This window comes from Emydura macquarii, unplaced genomic scaffold (genome assembly GCF_026122565.2).
Source record: "Emydura macquarii macquarii isolate MOO-44397 ecotype Brisbane River unplaced genomic scaffold, CSIRO-AGI_Emac_v2 contig_2676, whole genome shotgun sequence".
Lineage (NCBI taxonomy): Eukaryota > Metazoa > Chordata > Testudines > Chelidae > Emydura > Emydura macquarii.
The window spans coordinates 16,737,212-16,758,254 of NW_027132813.1; the positions used below are offsets into that span (position 1 = coordinate 16,737,212).

Below are 21,043 nucleotides of genomic sequence, written 5' to 3' on the forward strand. Positions count from 1 at the left end.
CAGGGTATGTCTACACAGCAATTAAAAACCCACAGCTGGTCTGTTCCAACAGACTTGAATTTGTGGGGCTCATGCTGTTGAGCTGTTTAATTGCAGTATAGAATGATCCTCCGACCTCGCAGGTCCTAGAGCGTGGGCTGCAGCCTAAGCCCACAAGTCTACACTGCAATTCAACAGCCCTACAGCTCAAGCCAGTTGCTATGAGCCAGCTGCCGCAGGTGTCTAACTGCAGTGCAGACTTACCCAGAGAGTACAAAATGCAGCCCTGACTCAAACACACACACACACACACCAACCCACCCTACTCTAAGCAGAGTTTTCACCTGGAAAAGGGAGAGGTGATGGAGATTTCATGAACTCCACTAGGGACTTTGTTATTGATTTGATGTTGAAGGGACTCAGATACTATGGAAATGTGCAGCAGTACAAATCTCTACAATAGATTGAAATTTTGCAAGTTATCTCAAAAAATTGAAATTTTGCTGGACTCTGATGAAAAAGCAAAATATAATTAATAGGGCTGTCAATTAATCACAGTTAATTCAAGCAATTAACTCAAAACAAATTAAATCAATTTTAAAAATTAATCAGAATTAATCGTAGTTTTAATCACAGTGTTAAACAACAATAGAATATCAAATCAAATTTATTATAAATATTTTTGGATGTTTTTCTACATTTTCAAATACATTGATTTCAGTTACAACACAGAATACAAAGTGTACAATGCTCACTTTATATTTTTTATTACAAATATTTGCACTGTAAAAAAGAAACAAAAGAAATGGTATTTTTCTATTTATTTCATACAAGTACTCTGGTGCAATCTCTATCATGAAAGTACAACTTACACAACGAGATTTTTTTTGTTATATAACTGCACTCAAAAACAAAACAATGCAAACCTTTAGAGCCTACAAATCCATTCAGTCCTACTTCTTGTTCAGCCAATTGCTAAGTCAAACAAGTTTGTTTACATTTACAGGAGATAATGATGCCCACTCCTTATTTACAATGTCACCTGAAAGTGAGAACCAGCGTTCACATGGCACTTTTGCAGCTGGCGTTGCAAGCTATTTACATACCAGATATGCTAAACATTCATATGCCCCTTCATGCTTCGACCACCATTCCAGAGGACATGCTTCCATGCTGATGACTGGTTCTGCTCACTTATGATCCAAAGCAGTGCAGACTAACACGCATTTTTTCATCATCTGAGTCAGATACCACCAACAGAAGATTGATTTTCTTTTCTGTTGTTCGGGTTCTGTAGTTTCTGCATCAGAATGTTGCTTTCTTTTAAGACTTCTAACAGCATGTTCCACGCCTCGTCTCTCTCAGATTTTGGAAGGCACTTCAGATTCTTGAACCTTGGGTTGAGTACTGTAGTGATCTTTAGAAATCTCACATTAGTACCTTCTTTGCGTTTTGTCAAATATGCAGTGAAAGTGTTCTTAAATCAAACATGTGCTGGGTCGTCATCTGAGACTGCCATAACAAAATATATGGCAGGATGCAGGTAAAACCACAGAACAGGAGACATACAATTTTCCCTCAAGGGACTCAGTCATGAATTTAATTAACACATTATTTTTTAACGAGTGTCAACAGCATGGAAGCATGTCCCCTGGAATGGTGGTCGAAGCAGGAAGGGGCATATGAATGTTTAGCGTATCTGCCATGTAAATACCTTGCAACATCAGCTACAAAAGTGCCATGCGAATGCCTGTTCTCACTTTCAGATAACATTGTAAATAAAAAGTGGGCAGCATTATCTCCCATAAATGCAAGCAAACTTGTTTGTCTTAGCAACTGGCTGAAGAAGAAGTAGGACTGAGTGCACTTGTAGGTTCTAAAGTTTTACATTGTTTTGTTTTTGAGCGCAGTTATGGAAAAAAATTAAAATAAAATAATTCTATATTTGTAAGTTGCACTTTCACAATAAAGAGATTGCACTATAGTACTTACATGACTTATATGTTTCTTTGGTTTCTCTGTTACAGTGCAAATATTTGTAATAAAAAATATAAAGTGAACATTGTACACTTTGTATTCTGTGTTGTAACTGAAATCAATCTATTTGAAAATGTAGAAAACATCCAAAAATATAAAAATGGTATTCTAGTCTATGGTTTAACAGTTTCATTAAAACTGTGATTCATTTTTTTAATCTCACGATTAATCATGATTAATTTTTTTAATCGTTTAACAGCCCTAATAATTAATCATAGTCATCACAACTGCCATATTTTAAGGTCAAGAAAGAAATGTGCACTTGAGCTAGTATACTTTTTTTTTTTTAAATTGTAAGTCTGCCCCTCCATCACTGATATGACTGTAGATCACAAATTTGATTAAAGGAAAAAAGTTTATATGTACATGGAGTATCACAGATTATGCACTACAGATGCAAAGGATAGTTAAAGCTACTTTGCAATGTTCTGTGTTGATATTAGATTTAGCAATAATTTCAATGTCATGAGAAGGGTGAACTATTAAAGAGACAAGATGGATGAGGTAATATCTTTTATTGGAACAACTTCTGTTGAGAGAGAGAGAGAAGCTTTCAAGTCATGATTTTTAGTGTCTAGCAGAGTAATAAATTTAAACTCCCAGGCTCACTTGAAAGTGTTGTATAGGTTTCCTTTGAGGATGATAGGTGAGATATAGAGTGATCGCTTTCTGAAAAGTGTTCACCTACAGGGACACTGGATTTATGATTTATTACAACAATCTGTAATCCACTAATCCCCTCTTTTTGTCCTATGACTGCAGAGGTGTTAACAGGCCACTCTACCTGGAATGGTCCCTTACAATATGTGCAAACTACTTATGCTAAAGAATCTGTTCCACCTTGCATTTTGCTGTGACACTGGGAGTATCTTTCCCAGACCTGAAGAAGAGCTCTGAGTGGCTCAAAAGCTTGTCTCTCTCAACAACAGAAGTTAATCCAATAAAATATATTACCTCATCCATCTTGTCTTTCTAATATCCTGGGATGGACACAACTTCAGCTACACTGAGGCCCGCAGTTGAGGTGGCAAAGGGAGCAATTGCACAGTGGCCCAGCGATTTTAATAGGGGACTGGGCCAGGGAATGAAAGCTTTCCCTCAGGGAAGCTAGCTCTCCATCCCACCTCCGACAGTCCATCCCCACTCCACCCCAGGCCCCACCCCATTTGCTGCCACATCCCTTTCCACCAGCCCACCTCCCGCCTTGGTCCCCCTCCTCTCTTCTACACCCCCCCCTTTTCCCACTTGGCCTCCCCCACTGCCTGCTCAATCCCACCCCCCACCGTCACTCACTACATATGTCCCTCCTCCCCTCCCCTCCCCCACTTCTCCCCGCCGCTGCTCACCATGTCCCTCCTCCCCCCCTCCCCACTCAGTCCCTCCAGCTCGCCACCTGGAGGAAGGGGAAGTGTGGAAGAAAGAAGGGAGAGCCAATGATGGGAGGGGGGGCGTGGTGGCAAGCAGTCTGAAAAGGGGAGGGGGCGGGGCTTGAATGGACTGTGGGCAGGGCCACAAGTGAAAGGGGCAGGGTGGGACTGTTCTGCCCTGGGACCTGGAATTCCTGTTGGCGGTCTTGCCTACACTGCATTCAAGGCTGAACTTTGTAAGTTAAAAATGTCTTTTCTGATTATGGCTCTCTCTTTCAGTTTAAAAGTGTTAGTTTTTAAAATTGAGCAAAGCAATTAGCAAGTTTAAACCATTTGCTTCTGTGTATGTAAAAGGAGAAAAAGAAAAACACTAGTGTAGCAATATGCACATTCCTTTATCTTCCTTTTACATCCATATTAGAATGGAAACAAGGACCATGAAAAGAAAAGAAAGAGGATCTCTTTCCTCCTGTCATTTAATGCTCATCCAAATGGTCACACATGCAAAACTTCACTTCACCTACCTGCAAATACCCTATTTACCCTCAAATCTAAAACGCTTACTTTCTTGACAATTTCAAGTCTCTATCTTACAGGGCAGTAAATACTCCCCAAACTTGTGTTTCCCAAATTGGCAGCATGAACAATTTAACTAGTAGCGTTTAAAGTGAGAAAGATACCCATACCAAAAGGAAAAAGCACAGAACTAACCTTCCTCGAGGCATTCATTATGCATTAGAACTCATTCATTAGGCATCCTGTTCTGAAAGTTCATGGTGAGGTCCCTTCATGATGTATGAAATATCCTATTTAGTTTTTATGGGTAACATTTTCAGAAGTGCCTAAGTCATATAGGGTCCAAGGGACTTAGAAGTCTATGTCCCATTGACTTCTAAATGACGTGAGCACATTTGAAAATGTTGCCATTAGCTTTTTAATTAAAATGGACTTTTCTGAGTCTTTTGGTGGTGGTCGTCTAATGCAAAAGTGACATTGGCATAAAGGGGGCAGTTTCTCCAAGCCTTATAATGGTTTAAGTATTTAAACAGTAAATACCTTTTCAGGAAAGAAATACATTTGATCAGATGTCAGTCTGCTGTACTTACTGTATCAATATAACTGATCTATGTATCAATAATACCCTATCATTTTAGAACTGGATTAGTATGAGCTTCAGTATAGAAGTTAACACAACGAGAGTCCTGTAGCACTTTAAAAAACTAACAAATTTAACTTCTGCAGGCATAAGCTTTCGTGGGTTGTAACCCACTTCGTCAGATGAAAGGAACAGAAATCACATAGGAGGTACCCTTACATCTGACGAAGTGGGTTACAACCCACGAAAGCTTATGCCTGCAGAAATTAAATTTGTTAGTCTTTAAAGTGCTACAGGACTCTCGTTTTTGCTGCATACAGACTAACACGGCTACCTCTCTGGAACTTTTCAGTATAGAAGTTACTTCTGCTAAATAGATCCAATTTGCAAATAAGTACTCAATCTTATAATTTATCAGCAGTATTACTCACAGCACCAGTTTCATCTTTAAGTGTTGAAATTCTTCCACTCAGTAAACTGAAAAGCATAAAATATTTTTTTTGAGTTACAATGTAGTCTAGAAGGAGAGAGCATTAACATGTGAAGAAATATTTTGACTCTCCATTATTCAAATAACCCATCTATATTTCCATGACTCAAAGTCAGAAGTCACTTAACTGTGCATGCGTCAAGGCTCCAAATTTTCTGGGTACTATGACTCCATGAATTCTTCATGATTTCTGAAGGGAAATTGATGAAGAACTCATCCAGACACCTTTTTGTCTGAGCTCTGATTTATGCTTCAATGTTATTTTAACAGTCATTTTTGTACTGGGGTGAAAATTAGAGACCTGCTGGGATCCTTTAGCATAAAATATAGGGGAGTTGGATGGCAGGAAGGGGTTGCTTCCCTGTGCTGCCTCCTCCTCCATATGGCATGGGAGAGGAGGACATCTCCCTGGAACTCTATTTACTTGACTATTTCAGTGTAACTGCAAGAGACATTGCTGCCCATCAGCCTCATTCACAAGGACTCTTTTTTCATCCCCTTCAAACATAAGAGGCAGAAAGCCATGGTGAGATGTGAAAATTCCAACATTGCTTAGCTTCCTCTATAGCAGACGAAGATGCCAGCTGCCAGGGATAAGAACTTGGAGTTCTGACAGCCAGTGACCAGGTGAAGGGTAGTCAAGGAAAGAGAATGGAGCTGGGATAAACCATGATTTTTCTTAAAAATAATGATGAAAAGCCAAGATATTTCGGAGGGTTAGATGTAAGTGACAAACTGATTTATTGCTTAGATTTTGAAGGCTACTTACTGTAAAGGCCAAGAAATACAATTTTTAAAAGATAACATTGAAAATTCTCTCACATATGAAGACAAAGGAATTCAAACATCTAACCACTAACTCTCCCAAAGAAAGAGCAGCATGATAGAAGTATACAAAATAAAGAATGCATAGAGAAGGTAAATCAGGTGCTCCTATTTATCACTCTCTTAATACAAGCATAAGCAGACATTTAAAATAGAACTTGAAAGGTAACACATTTTAAACCAATAAAAGCATTAACAATGCATAATTAACACGTGGAACTTATTGCCACTAAGTATCATCATTTTGAGGCCAAGGGCTTGACAGCGGTCAAAAAAGTGACACATTTATATGGAAAATGAGAATATCCAGTTTCATTAGATAGGATAAAACAATTTTTATAAAGGACAATAAACCCTCACATTCAATTGTATAAGTTAATTATTGACTGATTGGAGAAGGGGAGAGGCAGAAAAATTGATCATATGGACAGTTTATTCCTTCCTCACTCTCTCCCTCCCCATTTGGTACAAGTTTTTATATGCTAAGAGCAGATCCCCCAAAAAATAGAGGTAAAAAAATGGTTGTGTCAAATCCAGGTTCATAATGGAAATTCTTACAATCTTAATTACAGAAGCATATCCTGCAACAGCAGTGGAGAAGGGGGATACAGGGAATGCTGATCTAATGCAGCTTCACGCACCAACCCACTCTAACACCCATGGCAGGACTGTTTTAGGAATATGAATGCTACTTCCCTCTGCCCCAATAGTGGCAGCAGGAGGGAGTTGTGACTGTTATGTTTTTTTTCCGTAATCAAATCTCATAGTGTTAATGATATAAAATGCTCTTTAAATTCTAAGTACTGCTACTTAGTAAAATATATTAACATTTGAAATACCTGGAAAAAAAGGAGTCTGGAATCCACATTAGTGTTTGTCTTGAGGTGCTGAACCTGTAAGAGCAAAAATTCAAAAGGTCAGGCATTGCAGACACGGAAAATCAAGTTCAGTTTTTGATTTTTTCAAGACTGTTTAAAAGAAGCCTAAGCATATGTTACACTGCAAAAAAAAAAACCCCCCAAAAAAAACCCCCAAAAAACCACAGCAGCAAGTCTCAGAGCCTGGATCAACTGACTCAGGCTCAAGACTCATGCTATGGTGCTAAAAACAGGTGTGGAGATGTTCGGGTTTTGGCTGGAGCCCAGGTTCTGAAACCCAGCGGGTGGGGGGGGGCGCGTTAAACTCAGCCTGAATGTCCATACTGCAGTCAGTCCAGGCTCTAAGGCTATGTCTACACTGACGGTGACAAAGTCGCCGCCATCAGATCGACTTATCTGGATCGACTGAGCGGTCAGTGAAGACCCGCTCAATCAATCCAGAAGTCGACGCTATTAATCCACCCCCACATGTGGCGTATCACTGCGTCGACGGGAACGCAGTGCAGTGAAGACGGCGCACAGAAGTGAAGCACAGCAGTCAACAGGAGTTATGCAAGTTTTCTGCATAGTTTGCGTAACTCCCATCGACTGCTGCCGAACTGCCGGGGTAAATGTAGACCACAGAAAATAGTTTGGAAATCGGATTCCGGAGTAAATTCCTTACTGTCTGAACATCTCAAGGAAAAGATGTGAAGAAACTGTATTATTTTTACCTCTCATTTGTATTATAGCATCCAGAGGCCACAAATCTGGACCCCAATCACTGTACTAGACCCTATACAAAACACACAGCAAGACAATTCCCACCCCAAATATATTACAAACCAGGTCTCTGACCCTGCAAACATTCATGCCACTTGAGTAACTTTATACAAAGGACTAGATCAACAATGCTAGTGTTTGCAAGATTAAGTCCTAAATTAAGATAAGATGCAACAAACTAAGGGAGAGTGTCAGTAATAATGACAAGGTACAGTAAGTGAAAAATATTTTAGAGTGCTTATAGTACTTGTAGTTATCAGCAACTACTATTTATGTCTAATTGCCTACTGGTGAAATCACTCAGCTTTTTTAAAAAAGAACAAAACTACACAAACAAATGCTCTGTGGGAAGGAAGGGTAATTGGGGTGGAAGAAAAGGTGGAAATAGAGAGAGGGCTCAGGGCACTAGGTGATGGGGAAGAGGGTGGTAACTAGAAGAGGGGTGAGATACTGGGAAAGGGAACATGGGGGTGAGTGACAGAGGGCCTGGGAGGAAAAGGGATGGGGCAGCAGTGCCTGTAAACTCCACATTCCCTTCCCATGCTTGTGCTACAATCTGGGGCCCCTCAGATCACCTGTAGGAGTGAGAATGCTCCTCTTCCTTGCCCCGCTATGTGAGTCAGGTTCTGGAGGAAGCTTACCTTTCTGGGGTGGTGTCCGGGGAGTCTGAGCCTCTCTCCTTATCCACCCCGTCCCCCCCATGTGAGCCAGGAATGCTCAGAGCATGCACCAAGAATACACTACTGAGACTGGGTATGCTTGACACATATCAGAAACTCTCTACCACTGGGGAAGGGGATAGTGGAACACCCACTCATATGAATGGAGCAGTTCACACCTATCAGACAGTATCTGTTCTGAGGGATAGTAGAGCCCATCCCTTCTATTCTCCTTCTAATTCCACATTATATTATAAGAATGCGCCAGCTCTTCTTCCCTAACTAAGGTTGAAAAGCCTTTCCTGTTAAAATAATGACTCTTCTTAGGCCTTGTCTACAATAGCACTTGTGCGGGCAAAATTTGTGTGGGGGATGTGGGTTTTTTTCCACACCCGAGTGACATAAATTTTGCTGGCATAAGCACTTGCCATGGACAGCGCTAAGTCAGCGGGAGACGCTCCACATAATGCAGCTACACAAGTGCTCTTACAGCAGCATAGCTATATCAGTACAGCTGTGCCGCTGTATATTTTAAGTGTAGACTAGCCCTTAGTATTCTAAAATCTGTGTGCTTACACAGATTGTCTTGCAATTTGTTATGCTTCATAGAAGTGCAGGGTAGGATTAATGATCCAAATGTGGTATCATTTGGGCAAGGGGTTCCTAAAATACAACCCCAACTTAAAAAATAAAAAACAAAACAACCAACAATACTGGTTCATGCAAAGCATGTGATTCTAATAAACTCCTCTAAATAGTTCCAGAACTGAGGAATATTTGAAAATACCATCATTAAGGGGAGCTGTTTTAGACAGGAAGGGGCTAAAGAGAGAGGAAATTTGAGGTTAAAGTTCCAAAATACTTTATACGATAAATGGATGCATTTCAAAATGTCTCTAAAAGAACATGTATTTTATGAATTTATAGTTTTTCTGGCTCTGCTTCATATTTTCACTGCCTACATTTCCTATTTATTGAAGAAAAACATTACTTTCTACCACTGCAAAAAGTAAAAGCACAAAGATCATATAAAAATCTCCTCTGTGCTATGTACAGTGAAAACTGTGTTTAGTCATTCAGTGGTTCAATGCCAGCATGACAATGCCAAATCTGAACAAAAGTCTATAGTGTTGGCACTGAGCATGAACAACATGCAAAACAAGAATTTCTTTTTCATGCCAGAAAAAAAATGAACCAAGGCCTTTTGTTATTTGAGCTACTGCAAGTTTAAGGAGATTTTCTGTAACTTTTCAGCTATGGCTCTGCAATCACATAGCTTCCTTTATCATCAGGTATATACTTCAATTTTTCCCCTCTTAAAAATAAAATACCCACATTACCATAATTAGGTTTGAATACAAAATTCAGAATAAGAGAAATCTGGTACAACATCAATTAGTTACATGAATGTTTTCCTCATTTTCTGTAGCCAAAGAAAACTGTGTTTTTATAATACAATAAAGGTAAATATGGACATTTGTCAATCTTCAAATCTTGGAAAATTCTTTAAATACATTCTTTAAACATTCAAAATTTCAGTCATTTAAAACTTCTTCTATTGTCCAAACTATTTCCTTAGAACCATTAGGTAAATGTCATTTTTATTTATAGCACTTTATCTCAAAATAGGCGTTATTGAATTTTGAAATGATACAAAACATTACCTTAGCTATGCCCCGTGAACTTTTCAAAGCCAAGATCTTATGACCAACATTCACCAGCTACATGTCAATGTCCTATGAACATCTAATACAGCAGAGCCTAAGTACCACATGACTTTCAATGAGACATGAAAGCTCCTAAATCAGTCAAGGCATTGCTTTGCTCAGCATTGCAATGCCTAAGTACCTTTAAGAATTTGGGCCCTAAGCAAGTGGCCTAGTTTTCAAAGGTGCTGAACACTGATTTCTCTGGGATATGTACATGCTCAGAAATGCTGAAAAATCAAGCCACTTATGAAGGAGACTGACTAACTTTAAATACCCTAGTACAACAGAAGTGCTAGAAGAATAAATCACATGACTAAAAACTCTGAGTTAAAAAACCACTCTGGCTAATTCTCCATGACTAAATCCAAGTGAGGAAATCATGCAAGACAGACACTAGCACTTTGAGACAGTGGTAGGTCATAATAAGAGAGTGGAGATACAGTCCTTATTTCACAGTAGCACAATTTACTACATATTACTTACTTAACTATCCTAAAAACAAGTATTCACTGTGATTAGTTAACGTGAACATTAAAATTACTAAGAATTTAATACAGACAGTACATAGGCAGAGCAAGAAAATGTAAAAATAAAATCTAGATCTCTCATTTCTGGGACTGAGAAGTAGCAATTCCTAGTAAAGATTACATGGAATAATTTATATATACAGTAACGTACAGCTGAGTGAGCAGTCATACCAGACCTCTGCCCACATCAGGAAAGTAGGACAGACTAAAAACTGAGGACCTTCAAAGTTCCAAAAAGTTTTATCTGCATCACAGCTATACTTTTTGAAGAATTATTGTATTTATAAAATGACTTTTTAATTGTATTGTGTTTAAAGAAAATACAGAAACATAAATGAGAACTGGAGATAACCGATATTCAAGCTATATTTCTTTTATATATCAGTTATAAAACCATTGATACAATCTATTGCAGCATCAATTATCCTATTTGAAAGGGGTGGAAATAATCGTTGCAGGTCTACAGGGTACGTTATAAGGCCTTGATCAATATGGTTTTGACACACACAAAAATGAACATCACAGAACAGAAGAGGAGACTCGAATTTATAGTCTGCTTACTCCCAGTTTATAGCACCTTACTGTAGACTACAGGATATTTTTGTGGGGAAGGCTCACTCTCCTTTTCCGAGACTGCACACAATGCTGGCATTCATGCACGCTATGGAACGAGAAAGGAAAGCTAATAACTCAATTAGTAGGCTAAAGTTCTATATGCCAGACACTGAGGGCAAATCTACACTACAAATTTACATCGGTACAGCTGTAACGCGTCTGGTGAAGACGCTCTAAGCCGACAGGAGAGAGCTCTCCCATTGGCCTAATAACTCCCTCTCCGCAATAGGCATTAGCTATGTCGGCGGGAGAAGCTCTCCCACTGACATAATGCTGTCTCTACACTGGGGGCTAAGGTCGGTATAACTATGTCGCTCAGGTGTGTGGATTTTTTACACCCCTGAGCAACATAGTTATACTGAAGTAAGTATGTAGTCACACCAAGCCTGGATCTCAACAAGAGTATGAGAGGGATTTAAGTTTTGTATGGATACTGACCATAGAATAGTCCCTGACTCTGAGCAAAACAGCATTCTTAGAACAAGGGGTCAAATCCTGGTCTCACTAAAGGAAGGGAAAATCCACTCAGCATTTCATGCTCTTGATACAAGAATTAATTGGCTCCACCTTTATTGTCCAGTTCATCCATTGTTGCCTCAAATTGGCATCATGTTGATATTTTCAGGGAACTGTCTCAAAATCTATGAGTCTATAAAGTCAGAAGGGACCAATATGATTCGCTAATCTGACCTCCACGGGCCTGTCTTTCTCTTTGAATTGTGCAGTATGACAGAAGTTTTCTTTACAAAAGCCAGAACCCTCTTCAAGAAAGAGTCAATGTACAATATCCTAGGTGTTTTATTCCTTAGCATTTTCAGTCCCAATAGAAGGCAATTAGACTCAAAAAGATATTTTTCAGAATGTGAACCAAATCAGAACATATCCACTCGGTTAATCAAAGCAAGCTACACCTTTCAATTTGTATTTTCATTAAAAAGCAAAAATATGTGACCCACACAGCTAGAATTATCTGAAAAAAACAACAGAATAGAATCATGTCCACACTAAAACTGCATGACCATGTCTTCAATGGGTTCTGTGGACAGTTTAAGCTCAATGCTTTACACACCCAATAAGAACATGAAATACTACTATTGCTTAAGCCAATTGTTTCCACCACGCTTTAAGAAATATTATTCAGAAACATGACAACTCTAACAAATAATCAGCCCTATTTTCAATGTATATATTCATTCACCTCACAATATCGCTGAGTGAAAATTAATATAAAAATTTACAGATGTTAGTTTGAGACTTAAAGACAGGACACTGACTAGTTAGTTTGTGTTACATGTAACAGCCAGTACAGGTAAGAAACAATCTGGTATAAAGCTACCCAAAGATACTATGAATACAATTTTACAAAGATTATAGTTTTTACCAATCTTGCATCATATTTCTACCTACAAAAATCACAAATGAGCAAAATATATTAAAGAACGACTACTGAAAGTTGCATTTTAGACTTCATTTCTACCTCTGATCAACCATGAACATCATATTTGAATACAAAATGCCAATTTAAAATATCAGACTGTTACATTATAAAAACATGCAAAAACAATATTTAAAATAAGATAGGGTTAAAAATCAAACAATTATGCCTCAAGATTACATGTTATCTCATTCCCTAAGTAACTCATCATGTTTTTGACATTTCAAGTGTAAAAGTTTGTCACTGAGCATTTTATTGCAATTCCAAAATTAAGAATAAGAATATTTCCTTTGCACTAGTAAATTCCACAGGCTAAACCAAAAATAAATCTCACATACTACCAATATTATTAATACTATTTTCTAGAGCTAGTAATGTAATACTACTCAAGATGGCAAGATGAGTCTCAGTAGTACATTTGTCTACATCATTCTGCATTACTCACGGAAACAAAGAACAATTAAAAATTCAGGGTACAGATTTAAGAAGTCTGACATTTTACTACGCATACATTTCAGACTTTTTTCCTCTACTATATAAATCATGTTCTGTTGCATCACCAGCATGGAAATGTTTCAATTTTAATTATTTTATGTTTTACTTTATAATGGAAACTTTTTCCTATTATTATTATTATTATTATTATTATTATTAAAAATGGGTAATTTGGTGGTTGACCATGGATAACTCTTTTTAGAAAAGTTTTTGTTTATGAATGTTTCATTATTACACTTTAAAAAGATGTAAAATAAACTATCAGGATGGAGGTATAACATGCAAAATATTAAACTATTCTTGATGATTTCTTATTAGAACATCACAATTTGGCCTACTGAAATTCATCCAAATTGTTTTTAGGTACAAATGCATCAAGAATCTACATCTGAGGGGATACAAAATTAAATACAAGCCATTGTTTTAAATATGATTAAACCCAGTGAAGTAGTTTTCAATATTTGGTAGAAGGTTTTCAAAATATCTAGATCACAAAATACCTAGATTCTTCTGTTCTTTAATAGCATCTAGAATCTTCTTTCCTTACAAAAAAGAGGTGTACAAAAATTAACGATTACTTATAAATATTTAGGAATACAAGGGACGGTTGCATTTCCCTTCACATTTCTGTGACTAAATGTGAAGTTAGCCATTTTCCCTAGAAAAACCTTGTAAAATTATCTTTTGAAAAGTTTTACACTCTGACATTCTTGGGCCATATTCAGCCCTGAAGCTAGAGAATGCAAACCCAGTGACTTCAGAAGAGTTGTGACAGGACTGAATTTGGTCCTTATATCATCAAATAAGTTTTTGAATCAAATCACTTTGTTGCACAACATATGCAAGCGTACTGAAGATAAGCTACATTAAAGAAAAATACATTAAAGTGTAACTAAAAAGTATCCTATAATTTGGGAAGGCTAGTATTATAGATGGTAAACTTTTCACTCTATAAGCAACACTAATCAAATGTTTACCAATATACAATTTTCAGGGGGAAAAAAATCTTTATTGTATTTCCTGACATACACATTAATACATGAAAGTCTTTCCTTGGTTTTTGTTGTGTGAGCTTATTCAAGCTATTTAATATCTGAAATAATGTACAGTGCAACATAGGCACAGAAGTAGGCCTAATTACATGAATGTCCTATTGCTGTGTTCATTCTCAAGGAACACGGTTTCATGAAGCTTCCCTGTATCCTGAACTACTACCTCACTATTACCTTGTCTCTTCTCTCACTTTTACCCTGCACAGTTAAGTTATTGCTAACTCCTGCTGTTTATATAGCCATCCTTTTCCAAACCTACTGCCAAAAACCTTTTCTGTGCCTTGATAATCTCCATACCTCAACAACAGTAACTTCATTCTTTCTGGCCTTACCAACACACAGCTCATTCACCTCTAGCCTAACCACTTTTCACAAATCATTTAACTGACTCCAAATCCCAATCTTAAAACTTTTCATGCTTTTTTTTTCTAAGGCTTCACACAGCATGGTGACATGATGCATACCATACCACCCTAACCCTTCTATAAATCTTAGGCCTTGTCTACACCAGAAAAATAAGTCGACATAAGATATGTTGACTTACAGTCACTGCTATAATTACAGCAGTGGCTGATGTCCACACTACTCTCCTTGGGTTGGTAGAGTGCGTCCTCACCAAGAACACTTCCACCGACTTAGGGGGCAGTGTGGGGAGCTGAGAGACCCATCTCTCAGCTCCCTGCCAGAAGCCCACGGGCTACCAGACTCCCTGTGGACTGCCCCCTACTCCCTAGTGCCAGGCACGAGTTGGGGACAGCCGCGCAGGGACTTCTCCTCTCCCCGGTCCCAGCCAGGAGCTGGGCTTGCAATAGCCTGCAGCTTGCCCAGTCCTGGCTCAAAGCTGGGAACCAGCCACCCCGGGTTTGCAGCAGCTGGGGCTTCTGGCCCCGCTCCCATCCAGGAGCCGGGAACCAGCCGCCTAACCTTCTTGTCAATTTCACCAGCACACAGTGTCTACATGACACTGTGTCACTCCAGCTACGCCGACAGAAGCCCTACACCTCTTGTCGAGATGGTTTTATTTTATCGAAAAAACAGGGCAGTTTTGTCAGCAGGGGGGTGATTGCAGTATGTACACCACCACCGTTTTGTCAACAAAAGCTGACTTTTGTCAACAAAAACAACTCTCTAGTATAGACCAGGCCTTAGCTTGTGTACTCCTTCCTCCCTCTATCCTATGTTCATTGTCACTCCCCCTACAACCTATTTTGTTACGCTCAATTTAGAAGAAGACAGCGATCATGTTTTTACAATGTAAAGCACTATAGTAAATCTATACTGGTCTATAGAAAAACTCACTCTTTCCAATCTTCTCTAGAAAACTGCTTAATTGTACAGCCCAAAACTCACTCAGGAGTCCTTCCTCCTTCCAAAGAGACCTGATATATTCACTCTTCTTCAGATACTACTCATATTTTCATGCCTTTAAAAAAAAAAAAAAATAGAATGCTGCACTGTGCTAAATAAAGTGGATTCCCACATAAATGCACAATTAAATGTTGGAAGAAGAAAGGGACAGATTCCTCCACATTTACTTCCACTGTATAGTCAAACAACAGCCTGGCCAAGGCACATATTCCTGAGTAGGAATTAATTGGATTAATTACTTTATTATCCTCCCCGCCCCAAGTCCATTTCCTCTTTCTGAAACACTTATTCAGCACACAAAAAAGCGATGCTACTTTGTAAACAACAGAAATCACTATAACAAGTACATTTCTACCGTGATATTTTTGAAGTTACAGGGAAATTCCAAAACCTTCTGGGTAGCTGGGGATGGAAGACACAGAGCCAGAGTCGAAGAGCAGGACACAATGGGTTTTTTTTGAAAACCAGGAAATCTGAAGAAATTTCTACCCCTCTAAATCTGTTACCTAATTAGCAATTCAATAACTCTTAGTCTGAAGAAGCATATTTCTCCCTCAACATGCCCCCTGTTTATACTTCTCTGTGGTTTGCATAATCATTTGCTAAATATATTTAGTTTTGGGACTTTAAAATGACGCATTCCTAAAAACTGTAAAATTAGCTTACTGTATATGATATGATATGATATGATATATGATATGGAGTCTCCCATCAAATGTTGATGAATGAGTTGTATCAACAACCCTTTGTGATTAAGTTTATTTATGTGTGAGTTTGTGCACAATAAAGCCAATCCATGCGACCACAGATACCTGCAGTTGATGGAGTTACTGACATGGCCTTTCTCCTTTCTTTCTTTTCCTCCCTTATACTTGCTTGTTTGATTTCAAAGTTTTTAATAGCTAAATGACAGTACTGGCTCCAGTATTGTATAACTGCAAAATAGTGAAATCGCCTCAAAATAGGCACAGCCAACCCTGTTTTGGGTTATGCACAATATAAATAATCAATGCTATGAATTGGCCCTGAGGACATTTTCAGATACCAGTTTTGCCTACTGGTTTTAAGGTGTCACCCACCTACAATTTGGCAGGAGTTTCAGTAAATCAGAGTTGTAGTATAATCAGAGCCTGTGTACTCTGAAATTCCACAACATTTTCTACAGAGGACATGTTTACTGTACAACTGCACTCTAAAATACCAGCTTTAAGTTTTAGCAAGTTATGTCTAGAACATCTGGCTGCAAAGATAATCTTGAAAACACAAAGTGAGTGGGAAACTAATGCAATGCCGTATTTGTGAAACTGAAGACAGCCTGAAACTATTGCTCCAAGAGGTATAAACCATACTTATCTCAATAAGGTGTTGTCTTCTTTAAGTTTCAGAGTGCATTCATATGACAACATTGTTGTCTATTTCACTGCTTGTCATTTTAGCAAAAACGTAGAGCTAACATATTAACCTCACAATCCCAAAGCTCCCCCAATTGTTCCCTAACCAACTGTCAAAACCTCCAGGTTCCTCCCTCCCCCTCTCCATGCACAATTTACACCGCACTTATGCATTTTTAATACAAAATGTTTCCTCCTATCAGAAGTTGAAAGGAGAAGAGCAGCAAAAAATAAGCTGAACTCAATATCAAAATAATACAGGGTAACTATACTTACATTAAAAATGGAGGTTTTTATGAAAATGAATAATGTATCTGAGGCTGACACAGATGTTCCAGAATTTCTCCTAGACTGCTAGAGAATCCAAGGCCTTGTGGTACAATGGGCATAGAAGGATTAGATTTGTAATCAGAAAAATATTGATTTTACCATACCACAACCAATAAAAAATATTTCAATTCATAATAATCAACATTTATAGATAGGCAAAATAAGAAAAATGCTGCTTGTGAATTATTACTTTGATTTAAGGATATTTGCTTTGTGTATTTTGCATGTGATGTTTGACAATTTGTGTTTCAACGGTTATAAATCTAACTCTTTGAATCTCAACATCTAGTCATTGAATAATTTTTATCTGACCCCACTCCATAATTTCCTGCAACTATGAAAATTTAAATCAATAAAAATTGGGAAAAATACTTAATGCCCATAATTTTGCACAACAGCAAAAACATAAATTGATAAAAATAAAAATACTTCCAGATAATCATATATATTATCTGTCAAAATTATAAAAAAAAAAATTTAATTCTCAAGCTCTTAATTATATAGAGTTCTGACCAGAGCATTCCACACCCTCAAATGTTTTATCCCAAAAGCTCCAAATGCCATTTACAGACATAAATGTGATAGATAACTTATTGTAACCATTTTAAAATACCTAACAACAGTAGGCATCTCTGGGATTGAGACACAGCATAGGGTTACACCATCTACTTTCTCCTGGATAGTCCTTTGCATCACGTTAGGTGGGCCCAAATTTTCTTTATCACCCAGGCAGCTCCATCACAAAGACAACTTAGGAAAAGCCATCTGCAACATGGCAAAACTTGGGCACATCCCCTCAATGCCCTTTGCAAGGTGATGCCATCTACCAAGACCAAAACAACTGGATTGAGCCAGGCTTAGCAGCTTCGGGACAAGCCCTATCAGCAAGAAGTCAGGACAAAAGTAGACCAGACCAGGGAATAACGTAGCAAGACCCAGGTCAAGACGACTAAACCGATCTTGTCCCTGGGACACTGGAGGGAGACGGGAAATGTATGATTCCCCAAGCCCTGCACCCCACACCAGGGCTTTTCTCCCCCTCAGCCCCCAATGCCCCACATCCAGCTCTCCCTGTCCTATAGCAGACCCTGCTCCCCAGTTCCCCACCACTGGGGCTTCCCTCCCTCCCGTCCGGCCCCCGGCCCGATACCCAGTTCGCACTGCCCTCCTCCAGACCCCGCTCCCCGTCGCTGGGGTTTCCCTCCCCCTCACCCCACACCCAGCCTGCACTGACTGCCCTCCCCCAGCCCCCGCTTCCCAGCCCCAGGATCCGCCCCCATCACAGCTCGGGCCCTTCCCTCCCTCCACGGGATCCCCAGCTCCTCCCCGCGATGCCCCACCCCGGCCCGACCCCCCCGCTCACCTGGTGCCCCCCACGTTAAGCTGGATGATCTCCCCGCTTCCCGCGCCGGCGAAGCCCCCACCGTCCCCCGCCATCTTCTTCGCCGCCGCCACCTCCCGCCGCCGCCGGGGCCCAGGGAAGCAGCAGGAGGCGGCAGTTGGAGGGGGGAGCTGTGGGGACGTCCAGCGGGACTGCTCCGGGCGCGGGGCAGACCGGGAAGAACCGGGTCCCGGGAATCTGCGTCCCCTCGGGCTCCCCCTTCGCTTAGGCCAGCAAAGGCCGCAGCGCCTCCCAGCTCCCTGGCCTGAGCCGGGTGGAAAGTGCCATGGCAACGCGCAGCACCTGGAGGAGGGGGCTCGGCACGGGACAAAATACTTGGAGTTCTTCGCGAAACCAGCACGCGGGAGGGGAGAGATTGCAGCGAGGGGCGGGGGGAGAGCTGCAGTGGGGGAAGCTATGGGCATGGCAGAGGTTCGAAAGTCTTTATTCCTTCAGCAGGGGAATACACCCACCCAGCCACCCACACCCTCAATAGCGGAATAGAGAGACTCGCACCCCACTCCCTCAGTAGGGGACAACACACACACACACACACAATTTCCCCAACATAGGGGACTATCCACACACCCCCAAAATGAGAAGTTCTTGCTCTCCTCCTCTCTCCCCAAATAAGCAACACTCCTCTCCCTATTGACATCTTTTACATATTTTGCCCCTGATTCACTAGTGTTGCCACCAATGGAGTTACAACAGCGTAACCGGAGTAAGGCAGTGGTGAATCAGGCCATTTATTCATGCCTGGAAAGATATGAAAGTTTTCTAGGGTTTTAGTCAATGATTATGCAAACCAAGGACAAATATTCACAGGACAAGTTGGGGAAATGGAGACTGTCAAGCTGGGAAGTTATATTTGCTTCATATGTGGAACATTAGTAACAGTCACATTCTTAAAAAGCTTCCCAATTCAATTTTGAAGAGGCTATTAACATTACAGGATTGCATTTCTCTTTCCCTCTCCCCTCCGTCCCCCTTATACCCAGAGAGAGCATGATGCCAGAACTGCAAAGGGGAAAATCCAAAATCTGAATTCTGTATGACAACTTTTGTCTCTACTAAAAAATTGAGACAAAGTTTGAACATGACCAAGCTATTGACAGCTGCTACTGCTAAGGAAACATTCTTACAGTACTTTTCACTATTAAGCTTTAAGGGCAGCAGGGTGAAATTAAAAGCCATCCATGGTACTGGTCCTTACCCTACTTGAGAGATCACCTCACTCCACAGACATCAAAAGCTACATTGCATCAGAACCATGTTAATCAACAGAGCAAGACTTGTGTGTCCGAAATACATGACTCTCCCAGGAGCTGAACTTAAACTATAGAACTCATGCCTGCAAGAGATAAGAGCAACCACAGACCTCAGGATTCAGAACTACATGCATAACTCAGTTCTTTGATTTTGTTTTCCCACCTCCATTGTGTTCACAGTCTACTTTCACTTGCGAGAGATGGGAAGGAAAAAAAAGGGGGGGAGGGGAGGAATCTGCTACCTTTTAAGATGCTCCTGAAGGCAAACAAAGGAAAGCGAGAGAGGTTTTTTGTTTGTTGTCACTTTTTTTATTTGGGGACTGAAGGTCACATAAGTACTGAGAGAGAGAGTATGATAAGATTGGCAGCACAGTACAGGTCAAAGGATAATTTGTACTGTTCTCTCTTCAATGAAACATCTTAGCCATAAAGGGATGCACATTACAAAGTGGGCTCAGTGTGGCAAAAAATATTATATACTGCAACTCTGAATCCACAGTTCAATTTGAGGAGGAAATCAGTCTATTACAGTATGTAATGGAAATTTGACAAAGAAATAAATGACTATATAGTTAGAAGAGGAAGTCATAAGATCGTGGTTTGAACGTGTGAGTGTATGCTACTAGCTTCATGATCAAGTCCTACAGCCAAGCAAAGTTTTGCTGTTTTCAAAGAATAAGAACATGCAAATCTGGGCTATTTACAACCAAGTGAAATTTAACAAGATGCAAAGATCTCATGCCAGGGACCCAGCACCATTTAAACTCAGAATTGCCATTCTGCCAGCACAGAGTGGATATCAGAGTAATAGCCTCACAGTGGAAACCTCTGCAGCCCCTTATGCTGTTCAGGGGGGATAACTGCTAATCTCAAATAGGTCCATACAAAGAGGACCACTGGGGTGGGCAAGTGGCAGAGCTATTGAATCTTCACTTACATGAATTCAGTGGCTCAAAAGCCCTAAATGGTATGAAGAGGGGTGGTAGCTGCAATTTCAATACATATGATGCAAAAGTAGCTATAGAGAGGGGCCTACCCAGTTATAGGATGGATTCCATCCTCCAAATCCCCATGGAGTTTCCCCAAACAAAGATGTTTACTATGAATTTCACCCTCTGAGTCAGAGGCCCATTCGTACTGACTGGCAAAGGATTCACTGTTCTATAACAGCAATTCCTATCAAGCCTAACAAACTCACTACACCTAGCAAACTGGTCTCATAGTATTTATCAAGAAAATGATGTGAGATCTTAAATGCAAACCAGGCTTACACTGGTCATTAGTAACATTGTGAAATGTATGGACTGACACAAAGTAAGGAGTTATGTATGTATATATATATATATTGGAAAATATGTTTTAAAGTCTGAATCAAA

General features: G+C 39.8%; 1 protein-coding gene across 3 annotated transcripts in view; it reads right to left on the minus strand.

Moving 5' to 3' along the window:
- Nucleotides 1–18,664, minus strand: part of KCTD3 (potassium channel tetramerization domain containing 3) — a 56,937-nt gene extending 38,273 nt beyond the window's left edge. For 2 of the 3 annotated variants that reach the window (XM_067564964.1, XM_067564963.1), the window contains exons 1-3: nucleotides 18,379–18,664; nucleotides 6,634–6,687; nucleotides 4,911–4,956 (exon numbers count right to left, since the gene is read on the minus strand). In XM_067564964.1, the coding sequence (XP_067421065.1) occupies nucleotides 4,911–4,956; nucleotides 6,634–6,687; nucleotides 18,379–18,452 (174 nt within the window). In that variant the 5' untranslated portion in view covers nucleotides 18,453–18,664. Of the gene's footprint in view, nucleotides 1–4,910; nucleotides 4,957–6,633; nucleotides 6,688–17,628; nucleotides 17,636–18,378 lie in introns of those variants that run through there. The other variant, XM_067564965.1, reaches the window with a different exon arrangement.
- Nucleotides 18,665–21,043: the final 2,379 nt, after the last annotated feature.